This window comes from Conger conger, chromosome 2, assembly GCF_963514075.1.
Source record: "Conger conger chromosome 2, fConCon1.1, whole genome shotgun sequence".
Lineage (NCBI taxonomy): Eukaryota > Metazoa > Chordata > Actinopteri > Anguilliformes > Congridae > Conger > Conger conger.
In genome coordinates this window covers 11,710,068-11,726,282 of record NC_083761.1, presented here as the reverse complement: position 1 = coordinate 11,726,282, position 16,215 = coordinate 11,710,068, and the positions used below count along the sequence as shown (strand labels likewise).

Genomic DNA, 16,215 nt, shown 5'->3' with positions numbered 1-16,215 from the left:
ATTATTGACATGGCATGTTGTTCAATGCGAGTAAATATTAACTGATACAAATATTATGTAACAGCAAATGAGTCTTCAGCTACATCTGCTGGGTGGGATGATGGTCTTTGATTTGGATTATGGCGACACTAACAAACAAAAGGAGAGATGGCCATAAATGAGTCACTCTGCTCTTGGTGTGTTTCTGTGTTACTCCCACTATACGGTATTCTCTGAGGGGACTCTGAGCCCTGACCTAGCCCACATTTAGGCATGGGGGTGCAGGTTGTATTGCCACTGGGGCTGTGAGAATCTGGTCAAGCGTCGGTCGAGGAACGGTGCAGCTGCACGGTGGGAACGCGTTCTGGTACGTTTGAGAATTAACGCACTATAAACCCAAGGACACGGCAATGTTTCAGGGACATCATTGTCCTGACGATACCGCCTGTCTCGGAAATGTGTCACTTTTCACGGGCGATAGCAGCAGCAGCAGCAGCAGCAGCAACAACAACAACAACAGAAGCCAACCAGTGCTAGTGAAGTGATGCCGGGAGCAAGGCTCAATGCAGGCCTCATTAGCCACTTTTATTCACAGGGTAGAGACAAAACACGAGAGATGAAAAACATGTTTTGTGTTAAAACACACACTGAGAAACAACAAAACAAAATAAGGAGCTTTGAAAGTAGAGAGAGGAGAGAATCTTTCAACCCTCTTTCACTATTAGCATCATGGAATAATTCCTTTCAACTGTTCGACTGTTTTCTGGATTTGTCTGTTCACAGTAATTAAATATCTGGCTGGCAATAAGACCTTTTTGGAGAGCGTTGGTGTTCAAGCCCTGCATGGCCCAAATTCAGAACGTTCATTGTAGCCTAAGCACAAGGTAGGCTAATGTAGGCCTGCCTTTTTAATCTTTGAACTGAATTTTAATTTACTGAGCGAGCAAACCAGCTGGAATCTTCCTGGTCTGAATTCTGAACGCCGCTGTTAGTTCCTGATTCATGGGAAAGACAACCAAAGCCGACGTAGGTCTCGCCCGAAAGAAATGAAAATCAATCATACCCCAAAGGCTCACATTTATTTGTCTCTGTCCTTGAAAATGAAACCCGGTTTGCTAATAGAAAATTGAGACATGCTGCTAAAGTTGTCCTGCGCTTTTCTCAAGACAAAGGCATCCGGGACAGGAAAAGAACGTGAGACTCCACTGGCCGTTTCTGCCACTTGAGATCACAGTTAGATATGGTACCCACATCAGAAATAAAGAGCTTTTTGGAATATACTTTAAGTTTTTAACAAATTTCACAATCGAAGCAATAATGTGATATTATTGTGAAATCAACATTTGAAATTACATTTGGATCAACATAATAGTCAGCCTGACCTGACAATATGCTGACTGAACGGAATCTTTTGCAATCGGCATACACAATGATACAGATCTTTAATCATAAAAGATAAGTCTTTTATCACTGTTTGGGTTACATGGAGACACTAACAAATACTTTGCAAGATATGACATTGAAATGGAAAAAAAGCGTTTAACTACATAGGCCTATCGTATGTCAGTCACTGGCCAGACATTGATAAGTTAAGGTAGAGTAGCCCAGTATTAGACTAGTGACTTAGCATGTTCCAAAGAGCAAACCATGCTAAGAGCCAACTTGATGATTTGTGTTGGTGTATTTCGTTGGATGCTTTGTGTTTCTCTCAGTGTTTGTGGTGCAGGTGAATTGTATGGAGTGTGCTCTGAATGCGTCTGCTCGGAGGGCTTTGTGTGGCCGCCCTACAGGCCCCGGCCTGTGATGTTGAATTTCTGCAGCTCCTCACTGCTGGGCTGACACATGACATTTGGTTCTGTTCCCTCTGCTAACTAGCGTTCCTCCCAGAACTCTGCTGACCTTTACGTCCGATTGATGTGAAATTACCAATGCTCTAGTTCAATGGGTTTTATTAGCCAGTCTTTTTCACAGGGAATATTACTTTTCCCCTTTCAAGTCGGTGCAGTGTGCCGGGCCTCCTACTCCTCTCATCATCTCGGCTCGTGTTTTGAAAAGTGCCCGAACGCCGGGAGGTGGGAGATCAGAATGGGGGATATTACAGTTCTTGATTCGCATGCCCTCCAGTGCCTGTTATTCCACAAGAAAGGCTCTCCTATAAGTGCATTCACAATACACCTCCATTCAGACCGTTCTCCAGCCATTTCTTGAAAAAGACTGGCTAATAAAACCCGTTGAGCCCGAGTGCTGCGACCTTCCCTTTGTGAGTCTTGCGTTACAACAGGAAGTTTATATTTAGCTTAAACCAGTGGAGCTTAAAATTGAGCGTCAGTGGTTGTGCTGGTATGAATGAAAATTCTCTAGAAAGCAGCAGGCTTTAAGCAGCTTGGTCTTGTAAAGACGGCGGCTCTAATGCTCCGCTGGCTAACTGGCAGCTGTTTGTTAGCAGTCATCTTAAGGGATGTTCCACTGAAAGTATGTGCAGTTGTTTGGCGCCGTGTTTGTGTTAATATTCATTGTTATGTTATGTTGTGTGACAGCGCACAAAGGCAGGCTTGCGCTAGAAGCTTCTCTGAAAGCAGGCTTTCTAGGAATCACCAGGACGATATATCGTCAGAAAGGGAGCCTTATTAACAAGAAACCCAACAAACAGCTTGATAGCCTTAGCTGACATTGTTGATGTCATCTGCACTCTTCATCTATGGTCAGATAATCTAATCCTCTTTAGACTAGCGGCACGCGGAGCAGTTCGCATATAAAGACTTTGAAGCAAATGTGATCTTGAGGATGGATAACCTTTCTGTGACATTGACAGCTTGATGCATTTCAGTGCTTACAGCTAAAAGCCACGCTTGCAGGGGGTCACGTAAACAACATCTCCCTTGTTACACACTGCTTTTTAAAAGACGTTTTTCTTATCTGTCTGTTCATTTGTCATTCCTGATTGCGTCTTCCCACTTCAATGGTCTCAGTATTTATGAGGTGTATCGGTGAATCCACTGTATTTTATTGCCAATACTAAAGCAGTGATCTTCATTCCTGATCCTGGTGGGCCACAGCACAGGGTCTGCTGCTTTCTGTTGTTACTCTGCACTTAATTGATCAATTAAAGCAGTTGATTATACAGCTAACTCACCTCATTTGGTTTCTTGGCCAGGACTAAGAATGAAGATTACTGGCCTACACAGTGTCTTATCAACTGTCACATTTTATCTGTGCTTCATGCAAACTGGCCATTGGTTTGACTGAAGAGTCATTATTAAACATTTTATTCCACAGTCCTTTCTGGTCCTTTATAAATAAATGAAGAGGATTATTTCTAATATACCCCAGTTACAAGGTTAGCTTACGAGTTACAAATGTCAAGGCTTTTATAGAAACTGACTGATATTCTTTATTCTTAGCTTTGAGTAATATTGTATACTGTTGAAAGGTAATATCTGTAATCGCTCATGCAAAAATTGCTGTTCGTTTTGGCTTTAGAAGATGACATAATCAACACTTATATAGACATAATATTTGGCCTTTAATATTTCATTTCCATCTGGATCATTTTGTAAGACAACCCAGAAAATGAATTACTATACAATACAATGGTTATAACTGCAGCGCTGTTTTTCATGTTGAACAGACCGCTTCATTTCTTTCTCTTATGTGTAAGGAAGCACTGAAGCAGTCTTAAGCAATGATTTCCTGAGTGGCTTCAGAGAGTTCTTTTAGCAACCGAGTGGAGAATGCAGACAGGAGAAGTACTGTACTGTTCAGAACCGAATCATTTTCTTTTGAATTGTCAAAAATTGTCCCTAATATACACCTTGTAACCTTGAACCAAGTTGAACTGCAACGCTGTGCCATTCTGTAACCTGACCAACAGTTAAACAGTAAACCCTTTTTACGAGGGGGTAGGCCTGCTGTAACAGCACCATATGTGTGCTGCACGCTGTTATCAGATTGACTCGTTTCCCCGTCTCCCTGGTAATGGTTAAAAATAAAAGACGCGCTGGAATAGGGTATTCCCTAATGGTGTAAAATGAAAGTCAGAGGAACAGCTGCAGAAAAGCTAGCCTAGCCTAGCTTGTGTCTTGTGTCTCTTACCACTTCCCTGTCATTCACATTATAAGGTGTTGCTGTTGGCACTTTAGCATGCTGTGGCCAAACCAGCCAGGCATATATTTGTCTGTGCTTTATTTATAATTGTTATTTTTGACATTGAATATACAGTTACCTCAATTACAATAATTGTGTATAATCGCTAATCCATATATAGTCATTATTGCTGATTAATATCAATGTATTTAAAATGCATGTCCCAATTCTATAAGTAAATCATTTTTGCAAGGCACAGAGTGCCAACTGATTTTTATCCATAGAGAAATCAGATCACAAAATGCTTCATTGCCTATATGAATAATCCACGGGACCGAAATGAATGCTGTGCACTGTGTCCTCCCCTGTGTTTTTAAAATGGGTGATGAATGAGGTGGATTTAATTCCCCACTGCCAAAGGAGGAGAGCAGAGCTCAGTCAGAGCAGCTCTACAGGGCCGGATTAACCAGCCTACTGCTGCCGGTCGTGTAACCAGGGGACGCGTTCACACACAAACCACTGCATTAATCCCACAAATTACTGTCTCTGTGTACTTACACTGGGCTGTACGCTGAATTATCTTTCCTCTGAGACTCTCATATGTTTGTCAGCAGTAGCTGAGTGAGGTTCCTCAGTGCGTGCTTACCAAATTTTATATTGCCATTATGTTTTTTTTTTTTGCTGACTAAACATGGGTGGACTAAGTCTAGCAAAGTGTGTGTGTGTGTGTGTGTGTGTGTGTGTGTGTGTGTGTCTGTGTGCGCGCGCTTGTTTGTGCTTGTGAATCATTGTTCTAAAGCAATAAAAGATAGCAAGATATATTCAGATAGGACTGATGAATACCGATTGCAGCAGTATGGCCATGTCACGTAGCAGGTTGCCACTTTGTGACATAGGAAATCCACTCCCTCTAATGACGTTTGAAGCGCGGTGTGAAAAATGTCCGCCAGGGTGAAGGAGTGCCTTACAGCGGGAGCTGTGGCCTGCCGCCATGTGTTTGGCCTGCAGAGCTGGAACATGTCTGCACCAACGCCTGTTTTGAAACTTCATTCCCGGTTTGACATGGAGGGTGTAAAAATAGCAGGTGTAGTGTCCCATGGCATGCCAGAGTGGCCGGCTCCTCTCTTGTCCCGGCACTGAGCAAACTATCCGCCATGTGCGCTGAAACGGAGTGGAAATTATTCCTGTTTACGTTGTCTTCTCAGATCAGTTCAGCCATCCATTTTGGGCACCATAAATAATTCATTGTGTATTGTGATGCACCTTCTCTCTCTCTCTCTCTCTCTCTCTCTCTCTCTCTCTCTCTCTCTCTCTCTCTCTCTCTCTCTTTCTCTTTATGTATCTTTGTCCCTGTCTCTGTCTTTTTCTCTCTTCCATTTGTACAATAAGATTGTACTGCCCCGCTCTCTAACTTTCACTCTTCATAAACTGTGACAGACACCATGGTTCCAGGCAGCTGCTCTCAGACGCCATTTTGAATACTTAGTTATGATGGTCATATGGAGGTTGGGGTGAAGAGTTCACACTGTGAACCCTGTACATCTCCCATAGGAGAGACGTGTTGTATTATTTTTTTGCCCAGTGATTATGAACTGTTCACTGCACTCCATCATTTTGCCTTTTTTGGATAGGTCTGTAAGATTTGTGAAGTCCTGTACTATTGTCATCTGATCACGTTCCGAAATTCGATTCAATCATCTCATTGAACTGTGTAATTTGAAATGTATGAAAAGACGGTTGGCACATTGTGATACGGAGTGCATTTGAGAGTTTCTGATAACGTAAACAGGGAGAATACACTGGTTGTTTGAAGGTCTGTCCCAGTAGAGCCAGCCCATATGACGTTGGTTGCTTTCATTCATGGCCTCAGCTCTGTTCTGTCTTGAACTGGGGCATCCTTGTCCCTTCCAGAGATTTATTGTCAAGCTAAGGCAGAGCACATGCTACATAGCTGCATGCCAGGAGTCCTTTGAAGCAGGGTATCCAATCAGAATGAAAGGAGATCCCCCTGGCAACATTGTGTACAGGGCCTACAGAATGCTGTAAGAGAACCATGGGACTGAGAGACACCACGTCTGCAATTTAGCAGGTGTAGAGTAGAGACATTTGAAGGGTGGTATTTGGTAGTACTTCTGTATTATCCCTGGCACCAATTACACATGGTGAAGTACCTTCAGTTCTAGGTCTGTACTGTACAAAACTACACAGGCATTTATTGGTGCAAAAAGCTCATTTATATTTCTTTACCCAATTATCAAAATACCAGCTGTTTCCAGGTATAGAAATAACACAACGTAATAATTTTTTTCTGTGAAAGTCTTATAGTGAGCTACAGTCTATTTACTGGAAAATTATTTGTAGGGAGCCAAGTGATGAATATATTTGTATTCCATTCCACTGCTGTTGTAATGATACAGCCACAGTAATGTGTGTCCCATGTACAATATATCCCGTGCTGCTCATGTTAGTTTAAATAAGCTGTTAAAACATGCAGTTTACAAGCTGCCAAATTGCCTCAGTGATATTCAGACAGTATTTCCTATCCTCTGTCGTAAATGAAATCGAAGTCCATTGTGAATAAAATGGAGGGAACAAGATATCAGCATTCTGGATCATGGCTTCCATCACTCTCTCTTTCGATTTCCCAGGCGCTGTCGTGTGGGTGAGGCGAAACTAGGGCAAAATTGCCATTTTTCATTCCACTTGCGGCCCGAGTACAGAACGAAACATCTTGATCTAACCAAATCCCAAATGATGACATAAGATGGTGACATAAAACGACTGTGCCATCGGAGCTCAATGTTCCCTTCCTCAGAGGATGCCCCGTCTCGGCCCCTTGGCCTGACAGAAAATGAGGGACGCGATCGTCGCTCCTGGTCAGGTGTGGGGATCCATTCGGTGAGATAAAGGCCCTATCAAGGATTGGGTTCACTGGAGAAGGAGCTCACCTCTGCCTCCCACCCTGCCACCCGACAGGCAGGCCTTTCTGCGAGAGGGCCGGTGTAACCTTTGGGTCTGGCCTTGGTTTCCTGCGCAATGAATCACCGCGGTCCCGCCTGACAGCCCAGACCCCAGAGGGCGCTGGAGGCAGGCTGGAAGTGGCCGGGGAGCTGTGGAGGAGCGGTCTCACGCGCGCCGCGGTTCCCCGGAGCGTTCAGCCCGGAGCGCAGCTCTGACCGCGATCGCTTCGGACGTGCGGTTGTGGGCACTGCCCGTGCTGCCGCTAATCACGTCCTTCTCCCTCTTGCATGTTTTCTTCCTCCTCCACGTGTGTGTTATCATGAGGTTTTATTTGTGTTGCTGAATTTGAGATGAATTAATAAAAAAAATCTCTCTCTCTCTCTCTCTCTCTCTCTCTCATTCCCTCCCTCTCTATCTTCCTTGTTCTCTTTCTCTCTCTCTTTCTCACTCTCTCCCTCTCTCTCCCTCTCTATCTCCCTCTCTCTCTCATTGTAGGAGGCACAGAAGGTGCACAACCCTGGAAATAATCAGACAGATGGGACGGCCAAGAGCTCGGATGAGAAGCCCCCCGAGGCGCCGGCCAGCGAAGTGGGCTGGATGACTTCGGTCAAAGACTGGGCAGGGGTCATGATATCGGCGCAGACGCTGACAGGCCGGGTCCTGGTGAGTCCTCCTCGGGTTTCTCCTCCCCAGCACGCACGCGACCGAGCCTCCGCGCCCAGCGGAAATCCCCGGCCGCGTGACCGCTTGACCCACGCCGCACTCCCATCTCCCGGAGAGGGCTGGGTAACACACTCCCCCAGCGAGCAACATGAGTCTCCACTCCACCATGGTAGAGATGGAACCGGGACCCTCTTCTGGTTAGGAGGCTCAGGCCTTACATGGTTAGGCTACATGGTCGCAGGTTAAAACTCCATTACATCCACCGTTGACTTAAAACCTTTCCCTCATCTGACCAGTCAGGCATATTTATTATTGGGACGTTTAAACAACATCAATATACTGTCTCCTTCACTTTGATTGAGGTTTGTAGTGGTTTCAACTTTTCAAGTCTTACACTAAATTGTCCATTAGGATCATGTGATTTCATTAAGACTGTGGGAATATATGGTAAGAAGGATAAAGAAGGGTATCAGGATACATTTATTAAGATTCAAGAGACCTTGAATATGGTCTGTAGAATTTTAGATGATTGCTTGTGTGCATACTATGTTATAGACCTCTTCTGGTGTCTAGAACAGTGCATTTTCTGAACAGTACAACAAAGCAAGCGCCTTAAAATCTCATCTTGTCTCAATGGCAGTTAGGACAGCACATGCGCTCTTGACGAAGTGGTCCGCTGAACATTGAACGTGGTGAAGAACGGTTCACCGTAGTGGGAGCAGGCAAGGCTGTTGAGTAACTGCCGTCTGAGTGATTTATCAGCCTGGGGACGTGAAGGGAACATACTGTATGCTGTGTTTGTGCTATAGGCCAGGGGTGGCTGCACATTATTTTCAGTGGAGAAACTGGACCCCTCACTCGGTTTTTCAGCTCAGAAGAGCACTTTAGCAGGTTCTGTATCCAGTGTGGACTGATTTAAGATGCACAAAGTCTCATACTGTTAAATTATGGATAGAATTAGATTTTTTAAAAACTGAAATTGCTTTTGTAAGTGCACATAAAGCCCGTTCGATTTTTAATCGAGACGCGATGTGAAGTGGGAATTGTTGTGTAATGGGTTGAATGAAACGGTAAATTCTACTTGATGAACATTAATTTAATTGTAATTCATACAATATGGAGGAGCACTCTCTCTCTCATCCCATTGGTTCATGTGAACAAACCCAAGGTACATGTCTGTTTACTTCAAGTCTGCTGGAAGTGGGAGCAAGCGGTTCATGCTTGGCAGAGCTTTGTAAGTGTGGGTGCAGGTATACATTTGAACGTGTGACCTGCTCTAGCAGTCAAGACTAGAATTCCTCCTGTTGAAACTGAATATGTATGTTATGTGAATATCTTGTTATAGCCGTGTGTTTTTATTGTTTTTCGTAACTGCTCTCATGCACACTCATTTAGCTTGCTTCTGTGTATCAGATTGCCTCTGGAGGACGCTGATCGCATTTAGCATAACTCCATTATTACACAAGGGAAGAGATGAAAGTGGTAATCATTCAGGGAGCACACACCGTGGCACCAGGGTCACAAACTCTGCAGTTTCACGCATGCGTTTCTCCCATCCACCCCCCGGTCATCCTTATGATATTGTGCGGTGGGATTAAGATAAGGCTCGACTGTGTCAGATTAGTGTTCCCGGTCATTTCCCTTAACTCCTCTCTTCCCATCGCGTGGAAGTGAAAATTGAAAGTCGTGTCCGTTCAAGGTCTCCACAAGGTGGAGCTTGGGCAGAGATTCACCCCCCGTTCGCCGCTGTGATCCCGCTGGAGTGCTGAGCGGACTAGCTTGAGCATAATGTAATTGCTTGAGTAGGAGGATTGTGTCCAGGGCATCAGAGAGCCCTGAGCGTTATCCCCCGAACGTGGCGGCGTCCGCGTCCGGTTCCAGCCGGACGGCCCCGCCGCCGTCGTAAATCACCCCCGCGTCCTTCACGAACGGAGACGGCTGCGTCTCCTTCCCTCCGATGCGACGCCAAAACCGCTCGCCTCAATCGGGGGGCTGAGGAAACAGTAAATATATATATAAATGCGCGGCTGTGATTCTCTGCTTTGCGAGAGGTTATCACGTGTGTGTTTGCGTGGGAAGAGAGACTTCTGCCCTCTATTTGGGTTCTTCTGCAGCTTAACAATGATGGCGCAGAAGAACCCATGTTTAGTGCGCCTGGCTTGTAACCATAGCAACCGCAGCTTACCTAAGCAGAGCAGATGTGTATTCCATGTCAGCTTGTTTAGATCCTTGGGGGGAAATTAAAACCTATTTCCATGGCCTCCCCAGGCAATATGTGGTCCTGGGTTACAAAGCGAACGGGGTGAACCAAAAGTGTCCGAACACAGTGGCTAAAAACTGTTTACTTATTTTCTATTTATAAAGTATTTTTTGTCCACTGTGACATACATTGCCTGCAGGTAGACTGTAGTCTTCATTCATTACTGAGGCTCAGCGACTGGTGGAGAAAGACCAAGCATTGCCCGGAGGTGGTTTAATTACCCGATCTTTCTCTACAATGGCTCTCGTAGCCTTCCCCTCATTTCCACAGAGGGTCCATTTAGCCACAGAGCACAATGGCAGTTGCATCGTGGGTTATTTTTAGTCATTTTTACAAGATGGCAGGGGGGAGCTTTGGCAAGTCCATGCCCATACGGGGCCTCCCCAGCTTGGGGTGAAGCATGACTTCATCTGTCAGTCAGTAAATTGTAATTGATACCCTGTTACCATCGCGGACCAGAATAATAGGATACCTCATCTTGCCGGAGGCCCCCTTTATTCATTTAACCTGTGTCACTGGACCCCTGCACCACAGACGAAACAAATATACACCACATGCCAAGCAGGTGGACAGCGAGGCTTATTACAGGGAATACTTTAAAGAGAAAGCATAGCATTATATTATATTATATTATATTATTGGCATTTGGCAGACGCTCTTATCCAGAGCGACGTACAGTTGATTAAGACTAAGCAGGAGACAATCCTCCCCTGGAGCAATGCAGGGTTAAGGGCCTTGCTCAAGGGCCCAACGGCTGTGCAGATCTTATTGTGCCTACACCGGGGATCGAACCACCGACCTTGCGTGTCGGTACCACCTTAACCACTACGCTACAGGCCGCTCAACATCCCATCAGCAAGACAGAACTGGAAAGCCCATGAGCAGCGACCTAATGGGAGAATCAATCAGCACGGCCGAACCGGTGAGCCAATGAGCAGAGGCCGTTCTCGGAGAGCCAATGGAAGAGTGTGGTGAATGGGCGAAAGGGGGCGAAAGGGGCCCTGCAGACACCCACCCCATAGCATTCTTATTAGCTTCATGAGTCAAACTACTGCAGTCTTTTGAGATTGTGTAAGTATATAATGGATTATTTCTGTCATTTAAAATAAAAAAACAGACGCTTCATTTAGAACATCTCTCTCTCTCTCTCTCTCTCTCTCTCTCCAGCTTCTCCAGGCTTGTTTCATAATAGTGGTGATAAACATTAGATGGCATATCTTCTCTGACTGCTTGTTTTAGTCTCTAAATCAGTGGGTTGGATTTTTTTTTCCATCATACGGTTCCATCCTTTCCTCGACGTGACAAGCTACGATTCGATCACATTTACCCTCCCACGCGTCCATAGGGGGCGCTTGCACGTCGCTCCAGTATTATGCTGCGTCATGAAGGACGCTCTATTTACGGCATTGTGTCAAAATGTGACCTTCTACTTGATCTCTGACCCCGTAGGCCTGGCGTCCGCATTGCACAGAGGAGATAGACACAAAGGCTGGGGTACGGAAGCTCATCCAGGTATTGTGGATTTAATGAGTGGGGAGAGCGTGTATCAGAACCTGCTCTGTGTATGAAGGGAATATTTAAATGAAAATGTCCCTGTTCTTATCAGTAAAAAGAACCCTATTCAGCCAGTGGATAGGGTATTGTGTGCTATGTGTAATTGCTGGATGGCCATGCAGAATTTATATTTTTCAAGGTCAATCCCTTCAATTTAATTCAGAACGTATGCATTATTTGTAGAGAATGAATTTGTGATTGCACTAGCGCACAAGGAGGCATTGTGATGGGAACAGCACACCTCTAATGGAGAGAAAATCTTTCTCTGTGTCAGGTTTGTTCTCAAAGGATCCACGATTGTCTGTCAGATCCGCTTCCCAGCAGGCAACTGGATGCATGTGTACAGACTTGAGATTTCCCCAGGGCTTGCTGTAATTCAGATTTACACTGTACACATGTTATATAGCCCATTTATTTGGAGCATGCACTTGACTCGAGGGTGTGACTTATGATGCCCTAGCTGGGTTTTAAGCCTTGGCTTAAGATCTGGAGGCCAGGGGCATGGCTGCAGAAGAACCTCAGTTCCCCTGCTGTTGGGACATCCCAAATTGTGTTGAACATGAACATTTTCTGTGGGATACCCCAGGGATCTCTTCCGAGTGGAAAATTCAGACATGAACTCTGCCATGGTAGCAGTCATGGTTGGAAGCCTGTTTTTCTTTTTGAGAAATGCAACCACTGTGTGTCACCTCTCTCACAACATAATATGTTTCCCTCGTTTGGTGAAACATCAGCGTTAGCCTTTCACAGCTCAGGTCTGCCAGCGGTGAGTGGAATATGATTCACTGGTTTCAGAGATTGAATCATTAATGGAAAATACCCCCCCTCCCCTCCCCTCCCCTCCCCTCCCAGGCAAGATGTTTTCAGCTCCTTTGTGTTATTCCTCTCTAATTTTAGTGGCGGTGGGATGGAGAGGAGACACAAAGGGCTGGTGGTAAGTGTGAGGGCAGTGTTGATGGACCCACGAGGTCTCTGGGCAGGCAGCAGCTGCAAACGGAGCGGCGAGATGCTTTGTGCTCGACGAAAGACGGACGCAAATGCAAATACGCCGCCGCCCGCTCCAGAGGCCAGGGGAGAAAAGACGGCGTTAATTGCGAGTCGGGTCCGTCGTCCGGTCGCGAGCCCTCTCCACGGGCGTGCGCCGCCGCTAGCCGCTAACGCGGCGGAGAAGCCGGCGGGGGTCCGTAAATTAGCGTCTGATCTGGCCGCCTGTACGCCACGGTGCAAGCGACAGTGTGCCATTTTATGCTTTTAATGCCATTCATTAACTTGTCTGCTGACTACGTGCTGTGATTTCAGTACAGCAAGCCCAGGTACCATCTTAAAATAGAAAATCAGAACAAATGCACAGTTTTGCAGTGGCCTTCCTTTAATAAGACCTAGTTCATACACTAACTTTTTCTCAATTACTGTCCTAATATCTCTCATCCCTGAGGTTGACTCCACATAAGAAGATGTGTGTGGTTTAATGCATCTGGAGCAGGCCATTATATATGTTTATACATATTTTTTGTATATATACAGAATTTCTGAATCTCTGGCATCATTTATCCTATCCTATACAGGGGAGTGAACTCCACACATAAGAAGATAAGTATGGTTTAATGCAACTAAGCTCAGCCAAGATCAAGCTGTTAAGCCTATTTTACCTGGTTAGCCTATAATCTGGAGCGAATATACTCTATCCCTCTGTCCAGGTTTAAAGCCATGGTTCCCTAGCAACATGGCTGCCAGTGCCCCGGAGTGACAGTTAGTCAGAATGAAATGCCTGATGTTGTTGACCTTACAATGTGTGGCGGTCCCAGATACTTTGAGACACAGAATTGAAGGTCACTCAGACATTTTGGGAACCCCTGCTTTATTGATTCCCCATTCTGGCTGTGTGTTCTGAGGCTGGGTAAGATGGCCGCCGTCCCGTTCGCTGGCAGGCGGAAGGTCTCCCGCGCCGTCGCTGGCAGGACCCGGCCTCGCCGCCATCTTCCGTGGCACCGCCTTCTGTCGGGGGGGACGGGGGTCGGGAATCAGGCGGCGTCCCACCTGTGGGCCTCAGAGCCTGACGGACCACGTGAGCGAGGGCCCGGCTCTCCCCCGCTGCAGCCGACATGCCCGGGGTAAAGACGGGGCGCCGCCGGCTCGCCCCGCCCGGCTATTTTAGTGGGAGAGCAGCTGCTCACCCCGCTGGCTGAGGGGCGTTCAGGGGGACGGTCAGACTCCTCTGCCAAAGCCCCACCCCCGCAAGGAAGTGCTTTAAAGGCACACGCGCGTCAGCTTTCTCTTCCTGGTTTCGGTGTCTAAAACGCCCACCAAACGTTCGCAAAGAGCAGTGACGTAAGTCCCTAACCCTGCCCCCAGAGCACCCCAGAGCCCAATGGTCAGCTCTCTGTTCTCTCTGTTTGGCAACGCCATCCGATAATTATCCAAAAACAGACATCATGTCACATGGGAAAGCTCTGGAAAATAGCATGTTAAAAGCAAAAAGAAAAAGCTCTAAAATATGCATACTTCGACGAAAATGTAAATGTTTTTACTTTAATCAGTATGGAACACAAAGAATACATAATGTATGGGATGGCCCTTTTTTAAAATGGCATATTTCATGATAATCTACCAATTAAATCTCCCAGCTATTTGATTCATGCACAGAGCATTTTTATAAAAAAAATTATAATCTGCTTTTAAGCAACATCATTTGCCCTTTCAGATCTCTTTCGGTTCTATGTTAAAAGTTGAGCAGCATCTTAAATGCACTATTTTAAGCTTAAATACATGCCGTATGGTTTTTTTTTTACGCCCTAATTGGTGTGATGTTTGCTTCACAGTACAAAATGAAAGATTCTCCATTTTGAACCCTCCAGACGAGTATTATATGTTTAAAGAAACAGCACTTGAAAATGGCAGCACTGGCTTGTGTAACACAGTTACACCTTTCTGCTGGCACTTTTGGGATGCTGGGCTCCAAATCACACTTTTTCTCCGGTAGAGAGGGCCGGTCACCCCTGGGAATTACCTTAGCCAGCAGCAAAATTTGTAAAATGTCAGTTTCAGAGTTGGCCAGGCATCCTTCTGGTTTCACAAAGAAAATTTATGGCTTTTGAGGTTCATAGGTTCTCAGACAGCTCTGTATTAGAGGCACCTCTTTTATATTGCGTGTTACAGTATAGCCTATATATCAGATTTAAAATATAATATGGTGCGGTGTATGCGTAGGAAAATGATTGGACTTACAGAGAGAGACTGTATTTGGATTTGATTGTTATAAACCCCAATACAGTTTTCAGCTCATGTGAAAAGTAACTTGCATGTATTGCAAAATGATTCCATATTCCTTGATTTAATGAGCTTTAATGAGAAACACTGTTACAGGATTCACTTTGCAAATGCAGATGAGACACAGCGGAAACAATGTCAGGTAGAGGCAAGGGAGATTTTCACATGGACATTCAGATCATTGTTTTGGTTTCACTCTTACCAAGCACATACACATGCGCGGGCACGCACACACACACACACACGCACGCACACACACACGCTTGCACACACACATACACACACACACAAAAACATACACAAACAAGTACATGCACACAGACACACACACACGCACATACACAGGTGTATTGTTTTGAACTGGGCCCTTGCAGGAAGCTGCACCTGCAGTCCTTCCCGACTGGGATTTACCTTATCCTTCAGCTTCAGTGAACATGCTGCCAGATCCACCGAGCACAGGCCCTGGCAGGGGCCCCGGGCTCCGGAGGGCCGTAATTAACATTTCCTGTGGGGGGATTTATAATTTCCAGATAATTTGTTGCTGTCAGCCAATTTATCAATAGCAACACTGCTACCATAAATGTGGCTTTGAGGACGAGTCATAGTACCAAATGAGCTTACTGTGAAAAGCCAATGCTCATGCCATAACACTGCTTCAGTATTATTTAATGCTTGTTTTCACACATATCAACCAGGACTCCATACATGAGGCCTTTTTCAGTGGTTATTTCTTCTGACTGAGAAGCCACAGCAGGCCATAATGCTAGTATATAATGGGTCTGTGGAACAGGTAATGGATTAGTGCTGTCCTGCACCTTTTCGTATTTTAGCCAAGCCACATGCTTACCAGAAAAAGGTTAATCTGACGTGATTAGCCCTGGGACTGCTACCTGCCCTGGATCGAATCGCTCCAAAGTGGTTATATTCACACGCTTTTCTGCAGATAGCTGTTGCCTTGTCGCTTTCTTTTTAAGCTTGTTGGCCAGCCTCTTTGTTTGTTTGTAACATTTCACAGAAAATAGCCTTCCATGGAATATCTCTCAACTAACAGATGAGAGTATTTAGTAAAACATTTTATATGTCCTTTTATGCTGCTTGATGCAGATGCTGAGATAGACAGAACAGAACTGAAGCTCTGCACCTCTTGTCTGTACATTAAAGAAGAATGCAGAATAACCACTGACTTGGCATGGGAAATATAGTCTTTCGTAAGTGCAATCTTCATAATGTTGTCCCAAAAAATAGGTACAGATATCATATTTACATACTGTATGGTCTTAATATCCTGTACAAATACTTTTATTTAGTTAAATGTTGATTTTAAAATAATCATGACAATGAATAGTTCATTTATGGTTATGGTCTAACAAATAATATCAGAGCTAAAGATGTTTCTCCCTCTTTTTGTTGTATTCTGGATGGAATAATAATTATCTCTGCATAGCCTA

General features: G+C 45.2%; 1 protein-coding gene across 4 annotated transcripts in view; it reads left to right on the top strand.

Annotated features, from left to right (window-relative positions):
* Positions 1–16,215, top strand: part of LOC133116402 (calcium-activated potassium channel subunit alpha-1) — a 173,852-nt gene that overhangs the window by 30,242 nt on the left and 127,395 nt on the right. For all 4 annotated transcript variants that reach the window (XM_061225913.1, XM_061225922.1, XM_061225896.1 and 1 more), the window contains exon 2: positions 7,519–7,686. In XM_061225913.1, the coding sequence (XP_061081897.1) occupies positions 7,519–7,686 (168 nt within the window). The remainder of the gene's footprint in view (positions 1–7,518; positions 7,687–16,215) is intronic.